Source organism: Hemicordylus capensis, chromosome 2 (genome assembly GCF_027244095.1).
Source record: "Hemicordylus capensis ecotype Gifberg chromosome 2, rHemCap1.1.pri, whole genome shotgun sequence".
Taxonomy (NCBI): Eukaryota; Metazoa; Chordata; class Lepidosauria; order Squamata; family Cordylidae; genus Hemicordylus; species Hemicordylus capensis.
Window position 1 is genome coordinate 15,285,002 of NC_069658.1, and position 19,675 is coordinate 15,304,676.

The following is a 19,675-nucleotide window of genomic DNA, read 5'->3' on the forward strand; positions in this document are numbered from 1 at the left end:
CAGCAGCTGTGTCATGGTGTTAGTAGAGAAGCCTTGGGCAGTGATTCTTGGCATGATATAGAACTGAGATGTTACAGTCACGTCCCTGTTTTTATCTATGGGGCGTTGGAGTGTATGGAGTAGGTCATTGACTGTGTTACTTCTGAGTGAGGAGGCATAGGTTCATGCGGCATGAGGCATTAGTTTGTGTTTTCCCTCAAAGATTCACAGTGGTTTCCTTCCGAGGCTTGAGTTCCCAGATGATGTTGAACTACAACTTCCATCATCCTCAGTCATAAGCCGTTGTGGTTGGGGGATGATAGGAGTTGTAGTCCAACACACAGCATATGGAGGCTGGGAAAGCCTGGTATAGAGTAACTGTGAGTTCTGAGCCTTCGGGGCTCAGAAATGGGGGGGGGGCATTCCTCCAGAAATGGCCTAGAGTTTTGAGGAATCAGCCTCAATTTCCAGCTGACTATTAAAAGCAATTCTGGAGATTTTAATGGCATGATATTGTCAAAACAAAACAAACAAAAAGTACTGAGGAAAAAACCTCCATGAAAAGTTTTGATCAGCATTGGCAACCTTAGTTTTAACATTTTTTAAATTGGAAACCACCTTGTGATTTATGAAAGGCAGTATATAAATGGAACATTAAATAAATCAGAAAAACAACAGCCTGGCCTGCTTTTCTGTGTTTGCCAGCATTTTGCAGGCAAAAATAATAAGCAACATAACAAAGTACAATGCACCTTATCATCTTCTAATATCTTCAGAAAATATCTGCTGTTAAAGACAAAACCACAGAGACTGGCTGAAACCATGGTAATAGGCAACCCTACTTAGCAATGTGCAGCTAACTTAAATTAAGTTAGACGAGACCAGGCTTTTATTTGGGGGGAAGGTCAGATTCTGGTGGGCCTGCTATTAGTAACCATCTGGTAAAGTAGCTTTTTTAGACTGCTAGTTTAGCAGGCTTACGGTAGCCCTGTTAGTCATAATTCTGAGGAGTCCAGGCAAGCAATATGAGCCTACAGTAAAGCGTTGTTTTGCACTGTACATAAAAAAAACATGTGACTAGGGAGGGTAGGGAGTGGATCATGTGATAACTGGTAATGCTCAGCTAGAAGCCCCAAAAGGCGTGGGAGAGAGTCCTCCAGGAGGGAGTGTGAAGCTGTGTCGTACAGAAGTTTAATTGCTTTGTTTGGGAAGCACCAAAAGCTTTGATTTGGGTGTCTGTTCTTTTCCACTTCATTTCTACGAACACATACAGAGGACAGCATGGACTGCGGAGTGATTACATCCAAGACAGTGTTGCTACTGATCAGCTTAATCTTCTGGGTAAGTGGATGGCGTGCATCTTGGATCTTATTCTACTCCCCCCACCCCCAATATGAATTATTCCTTCAATCTGTAAGCACAGCCATTGTAATGGAGTGTTATGAAATTATGGCCTGATTTTGTACCAGTTTACTTGGAAATCGGAGCGGTGGTGATTTAAGTAAAACTTCCTGAAGAAATGTGCCAATTGTGCATAATTTCTGTAGTTTGAAGTTCAGCCACTTTCTGTAGTTTGAAGTTCTTGGAGTGTCTTATAAAAAGTGAAAGGCAGAAACAATACAATATAACAGTGGTACCATCTCATCAGACAGACTATTAAACCATGCAACAATTAACTGTAAGGGGTAAGTTTAAAAATTAAAAGAGTCAAAAGATTGCTACTGCTATGCATATTGTATACTTGGGAGTAAGCTCTTTTGAAAGCAGAATTTCTTCTGTTAGCAGCTAAGTATTCAAAGTCCTGCACATGTTTTATCCTTACAACAACCCTATAAGTTAACTAGTTTTATCCTTGTATTGTGTGAGAGGGGTGGCTTGCCTTGAACTACCCTGTGAAAAGTTAGACTTGAACAGAGGACTTACTGATGTGTGAATTGGACCCTTAGCTGCACTGGACATGTAAAGGGTTGGGCTGTTTGACTTGGGTCTACATCTTTGCTCGGCTGTCATGTGTAATTTTGTTACAAGTGGTTATATCTTAGTCTTTTTTTTTTTTTACATTGCTTTAAAAAAAAGTTATCAAAGCAGTTCACATTAAAAATAATAATTATTATTATATTTATATCCCGCTCTTCCTCCAAGGAGCCCAGAGCGGTGTACTACATACTTGAGTTTCTCCTCACGACAACCCTGTGAAGTAGGTTAAGCTGAGAGAGAAGTGACTGGCCCAGAGTCTGCCAGCTAGTTTCATGGCTGAATGGGGATTTGAACTCGGGTCTCCCCAGTCCTAGTCCAGCACTCTAAACACTACACCATACTGGCTCTGTATAATAAGATATACAAGACTATTGTGAGGATGCCATGGTAAGAAAGCACTGTTCATGTCACCCAGAGGCCCTTGATGAACAAACATAAGAAAAAAACTGATTGTAGCTTTCCACTATCTTCTACTCTGTAACAAAAACTTTCCTTGGTTCAGTGGTAAACCTTTGAATTCAGTATATCTTGGATCTGTTGAGATTTCTAGTGGTAGGGCTAGGAAAGATGGTCGTAGCAAGTGGTTTCATCTTGGATAGACCAATCTACTCCAATTGACATATGACTGTACTGTATACTATCTTTCCTCGTGCCAATCTCCATACATTTGAGACTCCTTAAAGATAGTGGATCCCTTCTGCTTTCTGAATGAGGATTATCTCTCTTTTTCCTGGAAAGGCATCGGCATCTTTAGCAGGGGCATGGCAAGCAGAACTGTGCCCAGTAATACTTTTCTTGCGTTGACAGAGATAGGGGTGGTGTTATCTGCCGGATTTCAGTATGACCAACACAGCTCTCATGACTGCCCTGTTCTGAACTGGCTGGTTGATGTCACTAGTAGAGACAACATGGTTGGATTCCGGTTTCCTGTGTTTTCACAGCTTTACACACCCTGCCTGAGCAGCCTGAGAGTTGAAAAGTTCTTCTAGAAACTCGGCAGGTGCGGTTTTTACTATTATCTTACCTCCATGCCAGAGGAAGCTTCAGTTTCATTTCTGTTTAAGGCACAGAAGCAAAGCTAGTACCAGGAAACAAAACCCAGTGGTATCTTCTTGCTGTGCAGTTTTAACTGCTTTCTCAGTGTGCAATGAGTGCTCTGAATGCCATAGGTAAACTAGGATTGCCAGTTGTTTCTACCAGGGTCTGTGTACCTTTAACACCTGCAGAAATTCAAGTGGTGAAACTGTTTCTCAGGGAGCAGATGTAGTGGTGAGGGAACTCCCACCAACTGGACTTCTGCTGATCGGGTACAAGAGCCCAGTCAGAAAGACAGCTAGCAATTCTAGTGTGAAAACACTAGTAAGTTTGAGTTGCAGTAAAGTCCAGTGTGTCTTTAGACACTGGTTCTCAAATGCAGATTGTGCATAGATTATCTGCTGGATCACTTTCAGCTCTGTTTTGATAAATGCAGAGAACAACTTGGGATGCTGTAAATATGTTAATTATGCTTTTGTTTTCTTATGTCAGTCAGTACTGCCCTGTTAAAAAAATCCTCCTTTTTCTATCACAACTTCAGTGCAATGTGATACCATCCAAGAGATGTACCACGGGGCATTTTTAAAATTATTTTTGTTTTAAATGCATGAACTGCATTTAAGAGGATGTTGACTTGGTAGTTTGCATGCAGAGATGTGGGGTTGAAAATTTTCAAATACTTTCCCCTCCCCCTGAACATCTTCAGTTTCTAAAAACACATTGTTTCATAAAATCCATTAGCTGTAATGAATTGATGCAGTGCATAGGCAAGCTTGGCTATTTCAAAGGTGCAATTAATGTTTTCCAGGTGCTTTATCCATAGGAAGTGTGTGAGCATGGTTGCTGCCTCAGTGATTTATTCAGATTGGGTTTGGGCAGGTGCTGCAGGGGTGGAAACAATTGCATATACTCCACTGCTCCACAAACAGGGAAGGTCCTACCCCACCCTTGCTGGTTTTTAGAAGGCTATGAGTGGGTATGATGTGGCTAAAACTGGGGTGAATAAGGGGAAGGGGCTTGTAGGTTTCAGTAAGTACCCCCCCCCCCGAATTCCCCATACTGTAAACACTATCAAAACATTTTGCTTTTCTGCATGACTATGGAAGGTAGTCATCTGGATGCTGGGTCCCCCTCCTTGATGTTGGGTCACCCTCAATAGGTCAAAAGGTTGGGCTTCTTGCATTTCTTAAGTGTGTGGTTGCAGGAAGGGAACTTAGGTTCCTTAATTGCAAGTCGCTGTAGAGATTTGCCTTGCATTAAAATAAAAAAAGGAAGCAGACTGCATTGTTGCTGCCCTTCATGATAACATCCGCTTCTCTTTTTCAAGTTAACTTGAAACCACAGCAAAAGTGGGTACCTGCTGGTGCAAAAAACTGCAGCTCCCTCACCACGATGGTAGCCTCTTGAGGCCAAGATCCAACCCGGATTCCGAAAAAGTATTACAAGTAACATGTGAATGTACTAGTGGAGGAAATGACAGTGCAACCCCCCCACACCCTGCATATTTTGTTTGAGCCCGATCTCTGCCCTTTTGTGCTAGCTTTACACAGGTGGTGGAGTTTGTGACATGGGGGTGGGAGGCTGGCATTCAAATGTGAGATTTGCCCCTACATTTTAAAGTGATACAGTCCCAGGCAGCGATATCACTTGGTTCTTGTTGAATGTAGATCAGCTTTGATAGGCTATTAGTAGGGGCAAGAGGACTGCAGTTCTTTCTGTCAGCGGTTAAAGTGATTGGACGGGGGCAGGGGGAAGAGCCATCTTATCTTATTAAGGCGCCTTGGCGAGCACATGTGACACCTTTGCTCTTTCAGCTGTACTGGTTGCCGGTTGAGGTCCGGGTTAGGTTTAAGGTATTAACTTTAACATTTAAAGCCCTACATGGTATGGGCCCTCCATATCTCCAGGACCGCCTTGTTTGATATGTCCCTCGCCGGGTCCTGAGATCGGCCACAAGTAATACCTTGGTGATCTCGGGCCCTGGGGATATTAAACTGCAATCAGCAAGAGCCAGGGCCTTCTCAGTGGTGGTCCCAGTTCTATGGAACGGTCTCCCAGATAATATCAGAGCTCTCCATGATCTGTTGGCCTTCCACAAGGCATGTAAGACTGAAATGTTCCGTTGGGTGTTCGGTCGCTGAGATAGCTGGTTGTAGAGTGGTCTTGTAATCCATGGTTACTGTGTCATGTGGAATGAGTACTGTATGGGGTTGGGGTTATAACATTGTGACATTATGTATTTTATAGAATTGTGTTGCTGTATATGTTATTGTTTGTAAGCTGCCCTGAGTCCTATGGGAGTAGGGCGACATATAAATCTAACTAAATCATGTAAAAATGGGGTTTCTAGTATGAGAGCTGTCCCCTGGCCCAGTTTCAGATTGGACTGGTTGAAGTTGAGATAGCCTTCATGTATACATTGTGGTCACTTGACCCTTTCAGATCAACTGATCTCAGCTGTATCCTCTCCACTGATGGCATCCAAAGGGGAGCAGCTAAATCGGTCTGTGTAGTCTTCTGTAGTGGCCACAGAGTGCTGGAAACTACTCATGTGATGATGTTGCTGTGCTCATTTCCAGGGAAATAGTAACACTACCTTTGTAGTTCCTTGACTCTTCCATAAAACCCGTTTGGTAACCTTGGAGCAAATGTGGTGTAGTGGTTAGAGTAGCCCTATTCAAACACTATGTTCCACACATGTATGGTTATTCATATGCTACATCCAGCGTACGTACAGTAGTGTTCTTCCTCTCTGTACCCAGAATCAGTTTTGAAATGAATGCACGTACAGTCATTTGCCCAAAAATGCGTACAGATATCTGCATAATGTAATTTCTGAACAGGGCTAGTGTTGGACTAAGATTGGGAGAGACCCACGTTCAACCCCCTACTTGACCATGATATTCACAGAATGACCTTGGGCCAGTCCTTCTGTCTCTGCCCAACGTACCTCACAGGGTTGTTGTGAGGACAAAACGGGGCAGGGGGCATGTTTGTCACCCTGAACATCTTAGGAGGAAGGATGGTATATTAAATACTAACCATGAGCAGAGAGTTACTAGCCTAACCTACTTCACAAAGTTGTTTGGAAGAAACTGAGAGGGACATGTATGCCATGTATGCTGCACTTGGTTCTCTGGAGGTAGAGCAGGCTGGAAAAGTAATTCTTGAACATGATTTTATAATATAGAACAGGGCTACTCAACTGCAGGCCTCCAGCTGCAGTTTTGGGGCTAGAACTCCCAGCATCCCTTGCACCATGCCCAATAGTTATGGATGATGGGAGTTGTAGGCCAATATCTGCAGAAGTTGAGTAGCCCTGGTATAGGAGATGGAGCAGACTCCTATATTCTAAAACGGTACTCTGAGTCCTGTGCTAACTTTAGATGGATTGTGAACCAAGAAAAGCCCCCTGCTTTCCCCAAAAGGAATATGTACACCCCTCCCCAACTCAGACAGTGCCATGCATCTGACACATTAGGCTGTGTTCCACAGGTAAGCTCAATTGTGGGCACAGCCCATACTCTGTTGGATGCATGGCATTGTCTGAGTCAGGGATGGGCACAGGGTAGCTCAGAAGCTACTGGTAACTCCTGGGTTTGGCTGATGCAGCTCTTTAGGCTTTTGGGCCTGCTTCTCAGGCAATACTGCAAATCCGATTGGTTGTTCTGAGCAGGGGAATGGCTGCCCCATTTTTAATATTGCTCTTTTTCACGTGATTTCTCTCCACTTCCCCCCCCCCCCACCAAGCAGCTTCTCACTTCTCTCCTGTCTTGCAGCAAAATTCTCCTGGAATTCAGGGGTTTGGGTGTGAAAATTCCTGATGCTATTAGTGTACATTTTTGAATAAGCTGCCCGTGGGGGGAAAGAAGTTTGTTTAGCACCTGGAAACCTCAAGTCTGCTCAACCCTAGTCTAAGTTGAGAGGTATATGTGTGTCTCTTATGGGCTGCACAGAGGATCTTCCTTGGTTTGCCTTTGTGGGGAAAGGTTACTCCTGGGGAGGGGGAGAACTCACATTATTGGGCAGGGATACCACAGGGCCCAGCAGTAAACAGGTGCAAGGTGGTGATGATGCTGGGGCAGGAAGGGAGTGTGTGTGTGTGTGGGGGGGGTTGACTAAGCATATTCTCTCTTGACCATCTCCCCTCAACAGTTCATCTGCAGCAACCAAAAATTTCAGCTTCTCAGCATTCTGCCAGGCTCTTCTGGAGAATTCCTTGAAAATTATTTAATCATAGGACTTGGACTTCCAAGCCTTGGGTCCCCATCATCCTCAGCCACAATGGCGAAGGACGGTGGGAGTTGTAGACCAACAGTATCTGGGGGCCCAAAGTTGGGAAAACAGAGCTGTGCATCTCTTTGGTCCTTAATATGTTGGTGGTTGGTCTTAAGTTCAGTAATTGACTTCTACGGAAAATGCACAGAGAATAAACAAGTCAAGCAGGCTGTGGCAAGAGCAACTTGAACGTAAGCAAGAATGTGAAGCTGGAGGTGCAAGCACTCAGTGCATTCCTCTGGTTACCTTGAGGGTGGGTGTAGCAAATGGGTAGAGCAGGACTGCACAACTTCGTCCCACCCACTAGTTGTTTTTGGACTACAGCTCCCATCCTTTCCAGCCGCGGTGGCCAATAGAGATGATGGAAGTTGTAGTCTGGCATCTGCAGGAGGGCCTTGTGCAGCTTTGAGGTCGACGGAGAAGTCATAAGGGGGTAAACCTAGGGCGGTGTTCTCTCTGTTTCCCCCCCCCATCTGTGTGCAGAATGAATTTTGTTCTGGGCAGCAGTATTTATTTGTTTTATTCGATTTCTATACCGCTCTTCCAAAAATGGCTCAGGGCGAGTTACACAGAGAAATAATAAATAAATAAGATGGATCCCTGTCCCCAATGGGCTCACAATCTAAAAAGAAACATAAGATAGACACCAGCAAAAATCCCTGGAAGTACTGTGCTGGGGGTGGATAGGTCCAGTTACTCTCCCCCTGCTAAATAAAGAGAATCACCATGTTAAAAGGTGCCTCTTTGCCAAGTTAGCAGGGGCCAAGTTACCAAGGTAGTGTGTGCATGCATGCATTCAGTGTGGGTCCTTTCTGATTCAGCCTGAGTGGGATCTAAAATTAACTGAGCAGACATCAAAAAATCTGTGAGCCGGTGCACGTGCGCACACCTTATTAGAGGGAGTACTGACAGGGGGGCAAACGGTCAAGAAAACACCAATGACCATGTGTGTTATGGAAACCATGGCATTGGATTCATTTATGGTTATTGCCCAGATTATTTGCTTGAAGTGTGCTTGTGTGGAGGGGGGAAATTCCATTGGGTATTTTGGAACTTTCCAGACCTGCAGGGGGATTTCATTAATTCTCTTTCTTTTTTTAAAGAGAAAAAACAGTAGTACCCGTGTTTCCCTGAAAATAAGACAGTGTCTTATATTAATTTTAGCCCCCCAAAAAGCACTAGGGCAATTAGCGGTACATCAGAAATTACTGCTAGGTCTTACTTTCGGGGTAGGTCTTACTTTTGGGGAAACAGGGTATGTTCTAGGAAAAAGGGTAAAAGGTCTGGGAGGACATTGACCCTTGAGGATCGTTCACTGGGTATAGAAATCCCAGTTATTCATCATCCTCTGCTCTTGTGAGATAGAGAGATAGACTACAGTCTTACGGATTTTATCTTTCTCTGGCAGGACTCGTATCACTGCGAGAAGTTGAAATTTGACAAGTGAAGTTTATGGGAAAAGACTGATTCTGAGTAGTGGTAGAGCAGGGGTGGTCATTGGTTAGCTCAGGAGCTTCTGGTGGCTCTTGGGTGTATCTGAGGTAGGGTTGCTGGGTCCAGAATGGTGAAAAAGGTCGACATTCATCACCAGGAAAATAGGATGCTTTTAACCAAAAAGTCTCCACTTTGCATAAAATTTGTATGTTTATTGGTATTATGTATGCATATTTGGATAAAAATTGGATAGTTTGAGAATAAATACAGCTCACCACTGTGAAGCTGATGACCAGGTGAGCTGTATGTCTGCTGCAGAGTTCGCAAGGCCCCTGCTTCTTAACCGTAGTAAATTCCTCGCCTGGTTAGGTTTACGACACACACAGTCCTCTGTCCTGGTCACCCAGCCTGCTCTCCCTAGCCAGGCCAGCAAGTTCACCTCTTGGCTTGAGGCAGGGCAGCCGGGCAGCCAGCCAGCCTCTATGCATGCTGGCGCAGCAGAGCATGCACGGTCTCCCTCTCGCTTGCTGTTGTCTGAGACTACATTTATATACTGCTTTTCAATAGAAGGTTTCACTGTGGCTCTGCAACCTGCCACTGAAGCAGAACCTTCCCTCTGGCTTCCCCACTGGATGGATGGTCAATAGGAAGGGGAAGGAGACTGAGAAAGAGAAGCATGAGAGGAAAGTGTTCTGAGCGAACAAAATGTTCCAGCTGCTCCCTAGAACTTCGGACACCACAACACATACAAAAAATGCCATTTGGTCCCCAAAACAATTACAGGTCCTCTATAAAAGCTGCTAGTTGGCAACGCTGAGGTAGCTCCAGGCTTTTGGATCTACACTCTCCCTTCCTTTCCAGATAATACTGCAAATTGGTTGATTGGCTGGTTTTTAATATCTCCCCCCTCCCCCACCCCAGTGTTCAGAGTTGCTCTTAATTTCTCTCCAATTTCTTCTCCCTCAAAGTAACACCACTTGTTTCTCTCCTGTCCTCCAGCAAAACTATCCTGAAATTCAGGTGGGCTAATATTAAAATCCCTTGTGCTCTCAATGTAAATTCTTGCACAAGCTGCCATTTTGTGGCTAGTTCTGCTTCCCCAAGCCACTATTCTGTGCTGGTAGCCCTTAAGCTCTGGCCAAAAAAGAAAAAAAAGTGCCACCAGGAAAGCTTATGTCTGCCCACCCTGTCCTAGAAGATGGTAGTAGCTGCCTGATACCACATACAGGCCCCCTGCATATATTGCAGAAAATATCCTATTGCAAAATCATATTGGCCATATTGCAAAATCAGCATGCTGGTCCTCTTTCAGCTCAGGTAAGAGCACACAACTGAACTTTTTCTGAATGCGCTGGAATGAGGAGTGTTCTTGGAGCATATGCAAAGTACCTGTGCTTGGTCCGGACATGCAACTCCATGCTGTCCATACCCCTTGTGCTGGTGTCAGAAGCATGCTGACTCGGGGCGGGGGGCGTGCGTGCCTGGCATCAGAGCGTGGTTGTGTTATCCTCCCCTAGCTGGCAAGTGCTTTGTTCATTGACTGGGTGCCCTTGGCGGGGGTGGGGTGGGGGGAGGTTCCTTGGCATCAGTTGCACATTTGAAACACACACACCCAGTTCAGTGGTAGCTGTGCCATTGATTAACCCATTTGGGCTTTGCCGGATAAAGCTTATTCCTCACAGTCCTCCCCAGGACTCTTACTTCTTGGTAGCTAAAGCTTTGTTTTGTTTCAAAGTTAACCTTTCAAGGTAAAAAGCAGAAAAACAAGTAGTTCGGAGTAGAAATAATAGTCTGCTTTTGGTCAACTTGGTAACTCTTAGCTAGGGTCACCTCCCATGTGCTGTGAATTTTGGTTTGTATCTATTGTAAGAGCAAACGTTATTGGGGGATGGACACACACACGGTAACCAAATTATCCGCCTTTCAGAAGTCTAAAAATATTTTAATACCCTATATTTTGTAATAACCCTATTTTTTGCATATTTCTCAAACAATGCGTCAAATCGCCATTCATTCTTGGAAAAAGCTGACTAAACCTCCAATTATGCATATAAAGAAGTTCAGGCCAGAAGATAATGTTAACTCTGTTTACAGTTCTCTTTCTCAAAGGGCTCTTGTAGCTTCTGATCATTGGCTTTTTTGCTTTTTTTCATGTGTACACCTCAACAATTGAGTCTGATTTAATGTACCCTGTTGTAGCCCAACAACATCTGGAGACCCAAGTTTAGAGAACCCCTGCATTAAGAACCTTGTCTCTCATTCTGTGGGAGCCAGCATATCCTTTTCCCTGTCCTTCGCTGGGCAAAGGGTAGGAAGAAGCTCATTCAACATTTGCATATTCCACTGAGGGTTTACTCCATTACATCCTGCTCTTTACAATTCCCCTTGTTTTTCAAGCTGGCAGTATTCTGTTTGGTTTTCATTTCAAGCTCTTTGTATTGCTGAACAGGTGGACCTCTGTATCTGCAAGGGGTCTGTTCTCCACTACTACCATGGATACGGAAACTGGATATCGAGGCATTAAGTCAGTGAGATTGCAGGGGTTAGGTTCCTGGAGGCCTGAAAATCATTGAAATAATAGCCAAAAAGTTTAAAAGAGTGAAATAAGGTGCCCTACATTCCTCTGCAGACCTCCAGCTATCCAGCAATGCTTCCCAGAAGTCCAAATTCTTCCATTGTTCCATGACTTTTCATGAGGGGAAAGAAGGTCTTTTCTTACTAAATGAGCCACCGAATGGCTCCAAACCATGGATACACGAAATTAAGCATTTGTTTTTCACGTATGCCAAAGTCGGGTGTCAGTTACCTGACCTCGCAGAACTGTGGATACAAGAAACCGCGAATATCGGATCTGCAGATAAAAATCCTCAGATAAAAAGATGAAAGGCTATGAGATGAGAGCAAACCAGGTTACAGTACATTCTCTCCCTCCACCCGTGCTAGGGTGTATTTTATTTATTTTACAGGATATTACTTTGGCTCAAGGGTTTTTGACTCCGTAGGCGAAGTATGACTTTCTGTCGTATTGTGCAGAATGTCACTTTAACTGAATGTGGGTGCCAAAGTTATACTTGGGAGCTGAGGTGGGGGGCAGTGAAGAATCAATTTATTTATTTATTTATTTGATTGATTGATTGATTGATTGATTGATTGATTGATATACCGCCCTTCCGAAATGGCTCAGGGCGGTTTACAATTAAAACAAGCCTCTAAAACAATAAAAAGCTAAAACAAATTAAAAACAATATAGCAACAATTAAAAATTTAAAAACACTTTAAAACAGCAATTAAACAGTTTACAGTAATTAAAAGCCCCAAAATTGGGTTAGAATTTAAAAACCCTAGAAAGCCAGGCCAAAGAAATACGTTTTAAGGGCTCTCCTGAAGGCTAATAGAGAATTCAAATTACGGATTTCCGCAGGGAGCGCATTCCACAGCCCCGGAGCAGCTATAGAGAAGGCCCGCCTCTGAGTTGCCACCAGATGAGCTGGTGGTAACTGGAGACGAACCTCCTCAGATGACCTTAATGTGCGGTGGGGATCACACAGAAGAAGGCGCTCTCTAAGGTAACTCGGGCCTAAGCCGTTCAGGGCTTTAAAGGTAATCACCAGCACTTTGTATTTTGCCCGGAAACATATCGGCAGCCAGTGCAATTGTTTCAAAATAGGTGTAATATGGTCTCTCCGGGTTACCCCAGAGACCAATCTGGCTGCCGCATTCTGAACTAATTGAAGTTTCTGAACTACTTACAAAGGCAGCCCCACGTAGAGCGCATTGCCATAGTCAATCCGGGAGGTTACCAGCTTGTGCACCACTGTTTTGAGGTCATCCTCCTCAAGGAATGGACGCAGCTGTCGAATCAGACGAAGCTGATAGAAAGCACTCCTGGCCATGGCCTCCACCTGAAAAACCAGGGTGAGGCCTGGGTCCAGGAGTACTCCCAAGCTGCGCACCTGCTCCTTCTGGGAGAGTGTAACCCCATCCAGCACAGGGAGTTCTAACTCACTCCTCAGATTCTGAGCCCCCACAAAGAGCACCTCCGTCTTGCTTGGATTCAGCTTCAATTTGTTCTCCCTCATCCAGCCCATTACTGCCTGTAGGCAGGCATTTAAAGAGTGAGTGCCATTTCCTGAAGATGAAAAGGAGAAGTAGATTTGGGTGTCATCAGCATACTGATAACACCCAGCACCAAATCTCCTGATGACCTCACCCAGCGGTTTCATGTAGATATTATGCCTTTAAAGTGCATAAGATGTCACACCACTACCACTCCACTACCCAACTCTGTGCAGAATCCACCCCGCTGTCTGCCCCGGCCCATTGCTCAGCGGACTGTGTTGACCATTTGTGAGGCCTGTTTGGCAAAGTGGTTGTTGTTTTTTGTGTTAACCAGGCTAACCCCATCAAATGGCTGCCCCTCATGTGCAATAGCTGATGGTAACTGTAACCAAACCTCCCCAGATTTTCTTAATGGGCAGGAGGGTTCATGACAAACTATCATTTATTTATTATTTATCTGTGTAAACCGCACTCTCTTAAATACTCTGAACCCAAGTTGTTGAGGGCTTTATAGGTAATAACCAGCTCTTCGTATTTCGCTCAGAAACTTATCGGCAGCCTGTGTAGTTCTTCTAAGATCAGTGTTATATGGTCTCTTCGGCTTATCCCGGAGACCAGTCTGACTGCAGCATTCTGCACTAATTGTAGTTTCTGGACTATGTAAAAAGGCAGCACCATGTAGACTGCATTGCAGTAGTCAAGCCTGGAGGTTACCAGTGTATGTACCACTATTTTAAGGTCATTTACTTCCAGAAATGAGTGTAGCTGACGTATAAGCCAAAGCTGCTAAAAAGAGCCCCTGGCCACTGTCTCAACCTGAGAAACCAGAGAGAGGCTGGGATCCAGGAACAATCCCAAGCTATGTACTTGTTAATTCTGCGAAGGTGTCACCGCATCCAGAACAGGTAGATCTAAACCATCTCTTGAGTTCTGACCCCCTCACAGCCAGTACTTCTGTCTTATTTAGTAGCTGCTTTTCAAAGCTCAGTATTGTCTACACTGACTGGTAGCAGCTTCTCCCATGTTTCAAACGGGAGCCTTTCCCAGCCGTGCCTGGAGGTGCCAGGGAGTAATCCCGGGACCTTCTGCATGCAAAGCAGATAACTCTTCCACTGAGCTACTGGTTCATTCCCATATGTACCATGAGGGACAGATCCTTCCTAGTGCATTATCGGGCAAGTCTCTGTTCCAAAAGTCAGGAGTTTAAACTCCCTGTTTTTGGAGGTGACTTGGAGTGAGTCAGCATGGACGCTGGCGGGCCATGGTGTACCTCTTAGGGAATGCTTCTGTAGCCCAGAAGTGTTTGTTAAATCTATTTTTAGCCTCTTCGGGGGCGGGGGGGGGCTCTCCAGCAGCCTGAAGGTGGGATATAAATGTTTATATAAGCTTTCTCAGAGACCTCTTTAATATGTAATTAAAAAACATAAAACAGATGTTCAAAGTTAGCAGCTTTTTCAGTGTGGCTCATCAGCTTTGGTGCTACACACACTAGTGGCTGAAACATGCTCTTAAATACAGTAACTCGGTGAAACTGACAGCACTTTGCCAATCCTGTTGCCGTACTAATGTCAACCAATCCTGGTACACAACCCCTAATATCTCATAATAAAGGAGAGAGTAAAATACTATCACTCAATAGCCAATGAGTTTCATTGCTTTCTAATGCTCTCCCAGTGGCTATTCGCTCCTTGGTCTCCATCAAAGTTTTTAGAAAGCGTGTGAAATCTTGGCTTTTTACCCAGGCTTTTATTATATGATTGTCTCTACTGTTGCTTCTTTGTATTTTGTATGGTTATCTTATGTTTGTGTTAAATCTTTTTGGTCAGATCTGTGTGTTTGTTTTAACTTGGTATTTTAATTGTGTAATTTTAATAGTCTTGTTTTAATATTTGTGTGAAGCATCTTGGGATTGTTTTAATGAAAGGTGGTATACAAATCTAACGATACATAAATAAATTGGTTCCCTTGTTTCTTCTTTTACATTTATAGTAGGGCACAGCTGTTCTATGTACATAGCTTCCCTAATTTTCCATTTTCAAACATCTGCCTCCACAGCCAAAATGAATATGAAGGCAAAGAGTGTTCATTGCTTGACCTTGATGTTTTTCTTTAACATGCACTGCCCACAGTTTTGTTCTGTCTTTGCACTGAATGTCTGCCAAATGGTCTTTGTATCTTTTGATCAAGAGTCTGCCTGTCTCCTCACTCATTAGCTATTGTGTGAGGGTATTTTCACTCTCTCCTTCCTTATTATGAGATATTGGGAATTTTGAAAAAGGATTGGTTGACATTGGTACTGCAACAGAATTGGCTAACTGCTGTCAGTTTTGCTGAGTCATGATGCTATTGTATTTAAGAGCACGTTTCAACCACTAGTGTATAGCACCAAAGCTGATGTGTCACATCGAAATGTCTGCTAACTTTGAACATCTGCTCTACAGTATGTTTTTTATTTTAAAGAGGTCCTTGAGAAAGCTTGTGGATTCGGAAAATGTCATACCGTCTTATTCATTGTTTTTATATATATGCAATTAAGAATATTCATATACCCCTTCTCAACAAAGTTCTCAAAGCAGGTTATGTAAGGAAGAAGTGTCACCAAAGGGCTCTACGGTCGAAAAAGAAACAAGTGGGAGGCACCAGCAACAGCCATGGGGAATATGTTGTGCTAGGATTAGATAGGAACAGTTGCTCACTGAATAGCTCCATATCCTGTGTTTTGTGACTCTTTCAAGATGGAGTGCAAGAGGAGTGATGCAGACTTAATTAGATCGGGCTTGGTGAAGTGCTGGACAAACTGTATTGAAGGCTACTGAGACAAGCAATAATGGCTGTTGCTCCTCCCTACTCAGTGTTCCCTCTATGGTGTGATGGTGTGCGCAAGTGCTGCTCGCTCACACGTTTTTAAATGTCTCCCCAGTTTTAGATCCCACTCAGGTTGAATTAGGAGGGCCCCACTCTGAATGCACATGTGCACACACACTGCCTTGATACTGCCGCCCCAAACAAAACTCATTCCACACAGAAATGAAAAACATTGGAGGGACCACTGCACCCCACCCCTCCCTCCCTCCCTCCCTCCCTCTCTCTCTCTCTCTCTGTTTTTATATAAATAAATAATAGGGAAAAGTAGCAATTACTTGGTTACAGTAAGAGGTAAATGCAAAGTTGCTGGAATTAAGGACGGCTTTGTTAATAAAGTACTTCTGACCTGCCTATTTAATTAGCCCATCTGTGATAACTGAAAAAACAATAAATGGTTGTCCTGATTGCAGAGGGCTTATACACTAGGCAAATTCAAGTGATAAATCCAGAAAATCTTCTGTTGTGTAAGGCTGTAGGTGCGTGTTAGCGCCTTCTTTCTTTTTCTTTTCTTTTTTGCAGAGGCACCTAATGGCGCAAGGAAATGACTTGACTAGTAAGCCAAAGGTTGCTGGCTTGAATCCCTGCTGGTATGTTCCCCAGACTATGGGAAACACCTATATTGGGCAGCCGCGATATAGGAAGATGCTGAAAGGCATTATCTCATACTGCGCGGGAGGAGGCAATGGTCAACCCCTCCTGTATTCTACCAAAGACAACCACAGGGCTCTGTGGTCGCCAGGAGTTGACACCGACTTGACAGCACACTTTGGAGTGTGGAGAGCTGGTCTTGTGGTAGCAAGCATGACTTGTCCCTATAGCTAAGCAGGGTCTGCCCTGGTTGCATATGAATGGGAGACTTGATGTGTGAGCAGCACTGCAAGATATTCCCCTCAGGGGATGGAGCCACTCTGGGAAGAGCAGAAGGTTCCAAGTTCCCTCCCTGGCTTCTCCAAGATAAGGCTGAGAGAGATTCCTGCCTGCAACCTTGGAGAAGCCGCTGCTAGTCTGTGAAGACAATACTGAGCTAGATAGACCAATGGTCTGACTCAGTATATGGCAGTTTCCTATGTTCCTATGTACCTTTACCTTGCACATAGAAAGCTAACAGGTCAGGGAGTAGCCTAGACATACGTGTGTGTTTGTGTGCGTATGATGAGCACTGATTCTCCTCCTGAAGCCTGATGTGGCAGAAATCCAGCATGATCTCAGCCCTATTCCTGAGTTAAAATCCCAGATATGCCATACCTGCTGTGGGATGTAGGAGACGTGAGGTTCCTTCAGTCATAGAAATCGAATAAATAATAATAATTAGTCTGAAGGCTTGCCATACCTGTGAGCGGTGGGGCGAAGGGGGAGGAAGTCCCACCCCCTCTTTATCACTCATCCCTGTGCACTGTCGTTCACAGGCCTGATGGGGCTTGTCTGAAGCCGGAAATCGCTCTCCATGATGTCAGGCGGACCTGTGATTGCAAGGGTGGATCGATCCACCCTCTTCAGAGAAGCCCAATTGGACCCATAAGTGATGGGGTGCAGGGATGAGTGACGCAGCAGGGGCGGGACTACCTCTCGCTTCGCCCCACCTCTCACAGGCATGGCGAACCTTCAGACTAATGTTAGAAGGAGCCTATGGTCTTCCAGTTAGGCAAGCCACGCTTGTCTTCAGAGTCCAGTGATTGAAAGTGGGGAGAGAGCCTCCCTGCAGGATTCTTAATCAGGAGGAGAATCTCTATCTGTGTTCACTGCTTGCCTCTGCAGGAGGTGCTACGAGGGGCAGGCATTACTACATGGCATGTCAGTGCTGGAGGTTATGGCTAGCTGGGACATTAGGAACATAGGAAGTTGCCATATACTGAGTCAGACCATTGGTCTATCTAGCTCAGTATTATCTTCACAGACTGGCAGCAGCTTCTCCAAGGTTGCAGGCAGGAATCTTTCTCAGCCTTATCTTGGAGATGCTGCCAGGGAGGGAACTTGGAACCTCAGATGCTCTTCCCAGAGCGGCTCCATTATCCCCTGAGGGGAATCTCTTGCAGTGCTCACACCTCTAGTCTCCCATTCATATGCAACCAGGGTGGACCCTGCTTAGCTAAGGGGACAAGTCATGCCTTCTACCACAAGACCAGCTCTCCTCACTTGCTTGAAAGTGACTTGCCTGAAAGTTACAACCACTGACCATTAAAAGCCTACCCTAGTAGCCTACCCAAGGACATTCCTGTCCTTGAGTGCAGCATACATGGGATTAATGCATAAACAGGACTCTTTCCATCTGATAGGGAACATAGGAAGCTGCCATATACTGAGTCAGACCATTGGTCTATCTAGCCCAGTATTGTCTTCACAGACTGGCAGCGGCTTCTCCAAGGTTACAGACAGGAATCTCTCTCAGCCTTATCTTGGAGAAGCCAGGGAAGGAACTTGAAACCTTCTGCTCTTCCCAGAGCGGCTCCATCCCCTGAGGGGAATATCTTACAGGGCTCACACTTCTAGTCTCCCATTCATATGCAACCAGAGCGGACCCTGCTTGGCTAAGGGGACAAGTCATGCTTGCTACCACAAGACCAGCTCTCCTCTCCTAGAGATGGTATAACAGAGCTGAATTCAAATCAGTGGGAGTGTTGCCATGTAACTTCAGTGGGATGTATTTGGAGTCCAAGCTTGTGTGGCTAAAACACCTTTGAGGTGGTGTGAAAATAAGCATGTGTTTATACAAACAGTGGCCTTTCATTGTTATCTGTTCTTAAATACGTCTTCATGTCAGAACACCAATCAATGTTCCCTGTAAGAGGGAATCCCAGATGTTGACTGCAGCTCCCAGAATCCCTAGCTGCAGTGGGCCTTGGCTGAGGAGGCTGGGAGTTGTAGTCAACAACATCTGGGATTTCCTGTTAGAAGGAACACGGATGCCAAGGTACAACCGTGGAAAACTGAACAGCTGAAATTCCACATTTTAAAATTAATATTGTATTTCTGGTGGCAGATCTTGGTTTCACCACATGGGGTGCAGCTGTAAAAATCTTCAAAGAATTTCAGGGAAATGTGAATGTTGAAATGCGCATCTGCAGATGGAAATCTAAAAATGCTGCCAATACTTTTTGTCCAAGATTTCACCATTTGCACGTTCTACTAAGCATTTGTTGACCTTTTCACTTGACATTGGTGTATTTGGTTGACTTCTTGTGTCAATATAGGTTGAACTTTGCAAAGGGCTTACCCTAGCAGGATCCCATTGTCGGTTATCCTATGGGGTAAGTGGCCTTTTGGCTTCCAGCCAGGGCGACTGTGTCAAAAGCAGAGAGGATTGCTTAAATGAAAGAGCAGTTCTTGCATATCTAGATCACAATTGGCCCCTCTTATGTGTCCCTGGATTCTGAACTCCTGGGTTATCTGTATGACTGGCTTCACCAGTTGCTCTTGTTAAGCCTCTCACCTCCTAACTGCTGGAAATGTTGAGTATACTCGGGTGTGGTGCTTCAGGACTGGAACTTAATATTGAAACAAGTTAGGAAAGAGGCACTGAAAAGGTACCATGGTCTGTATGTGTTTAGGCCTCAGAGCTATCTTTAGGCACAGAATAGGGAGTGTTGGTGGTTGTTTTTACATTATATCCCACTCTTTTCCTCCAAAGAGCCCAGAGTGGTGTGCATGGTTATGCTTATCCTCACAACAACCCTGTGCTGTAGGTTAGGCTGAGATAAATGACCTGCTCAGAGTCGCCCACTAAGTTTCAGGGCTGAAAGGGGACTTGAACTTGGGGTCTCCTGCAGTCCTAATCCAATATTCTAACCATTACATGACACTCGATGTAATGTTAATGATAGTGCACGGTATCAGCCCCTGAGGCTGGCAGGCAGTATGAAGCCTCTGGTTTGGCCAGGCCTGGAATATGGAGTGGGAGCCTGACCTTCTGTCAGTTGGACTGTATGGTCTTCGTCCTGCACGTTGGGGGTTCAATAGGGCACAGAGCCTTCCGTGTGGGCACAGTTTTTAAGAGAACTGTGCTGAGTTGAGAGCTTCCCTTTTTGGTGCAAAACCAGAACAGGAGTGTGAT

The 19,675-nt window shown here is 44.7% G+C and overlaps 1 protein-coding gene across 1 annotated transcript in view; it reads left to right on the top strand.

Annotated features, from left to right (window-relative positions):
• The first annotated feature begins 900 nt into the window (after window positions 1–900).
• The window catches only part of LOC128348207 (tetraspanin-36-like), a 35,163-nt gene continuing 16,388 nt past the window's right edge, over window positions 901–19,675 (top strand). Inside the window, exon 1 of the mRNA XM_053303942.1 lies at window positions 901–1,320. Coding sequence (XP_053159917.1) covers window positions 1,261–1,320 — 60 coding nt within the window. The 5' untranslated portion in view covers window positions 901–1,260. The remainder of the gene's footprint in view (window positions 1,321–19,675) is intronic.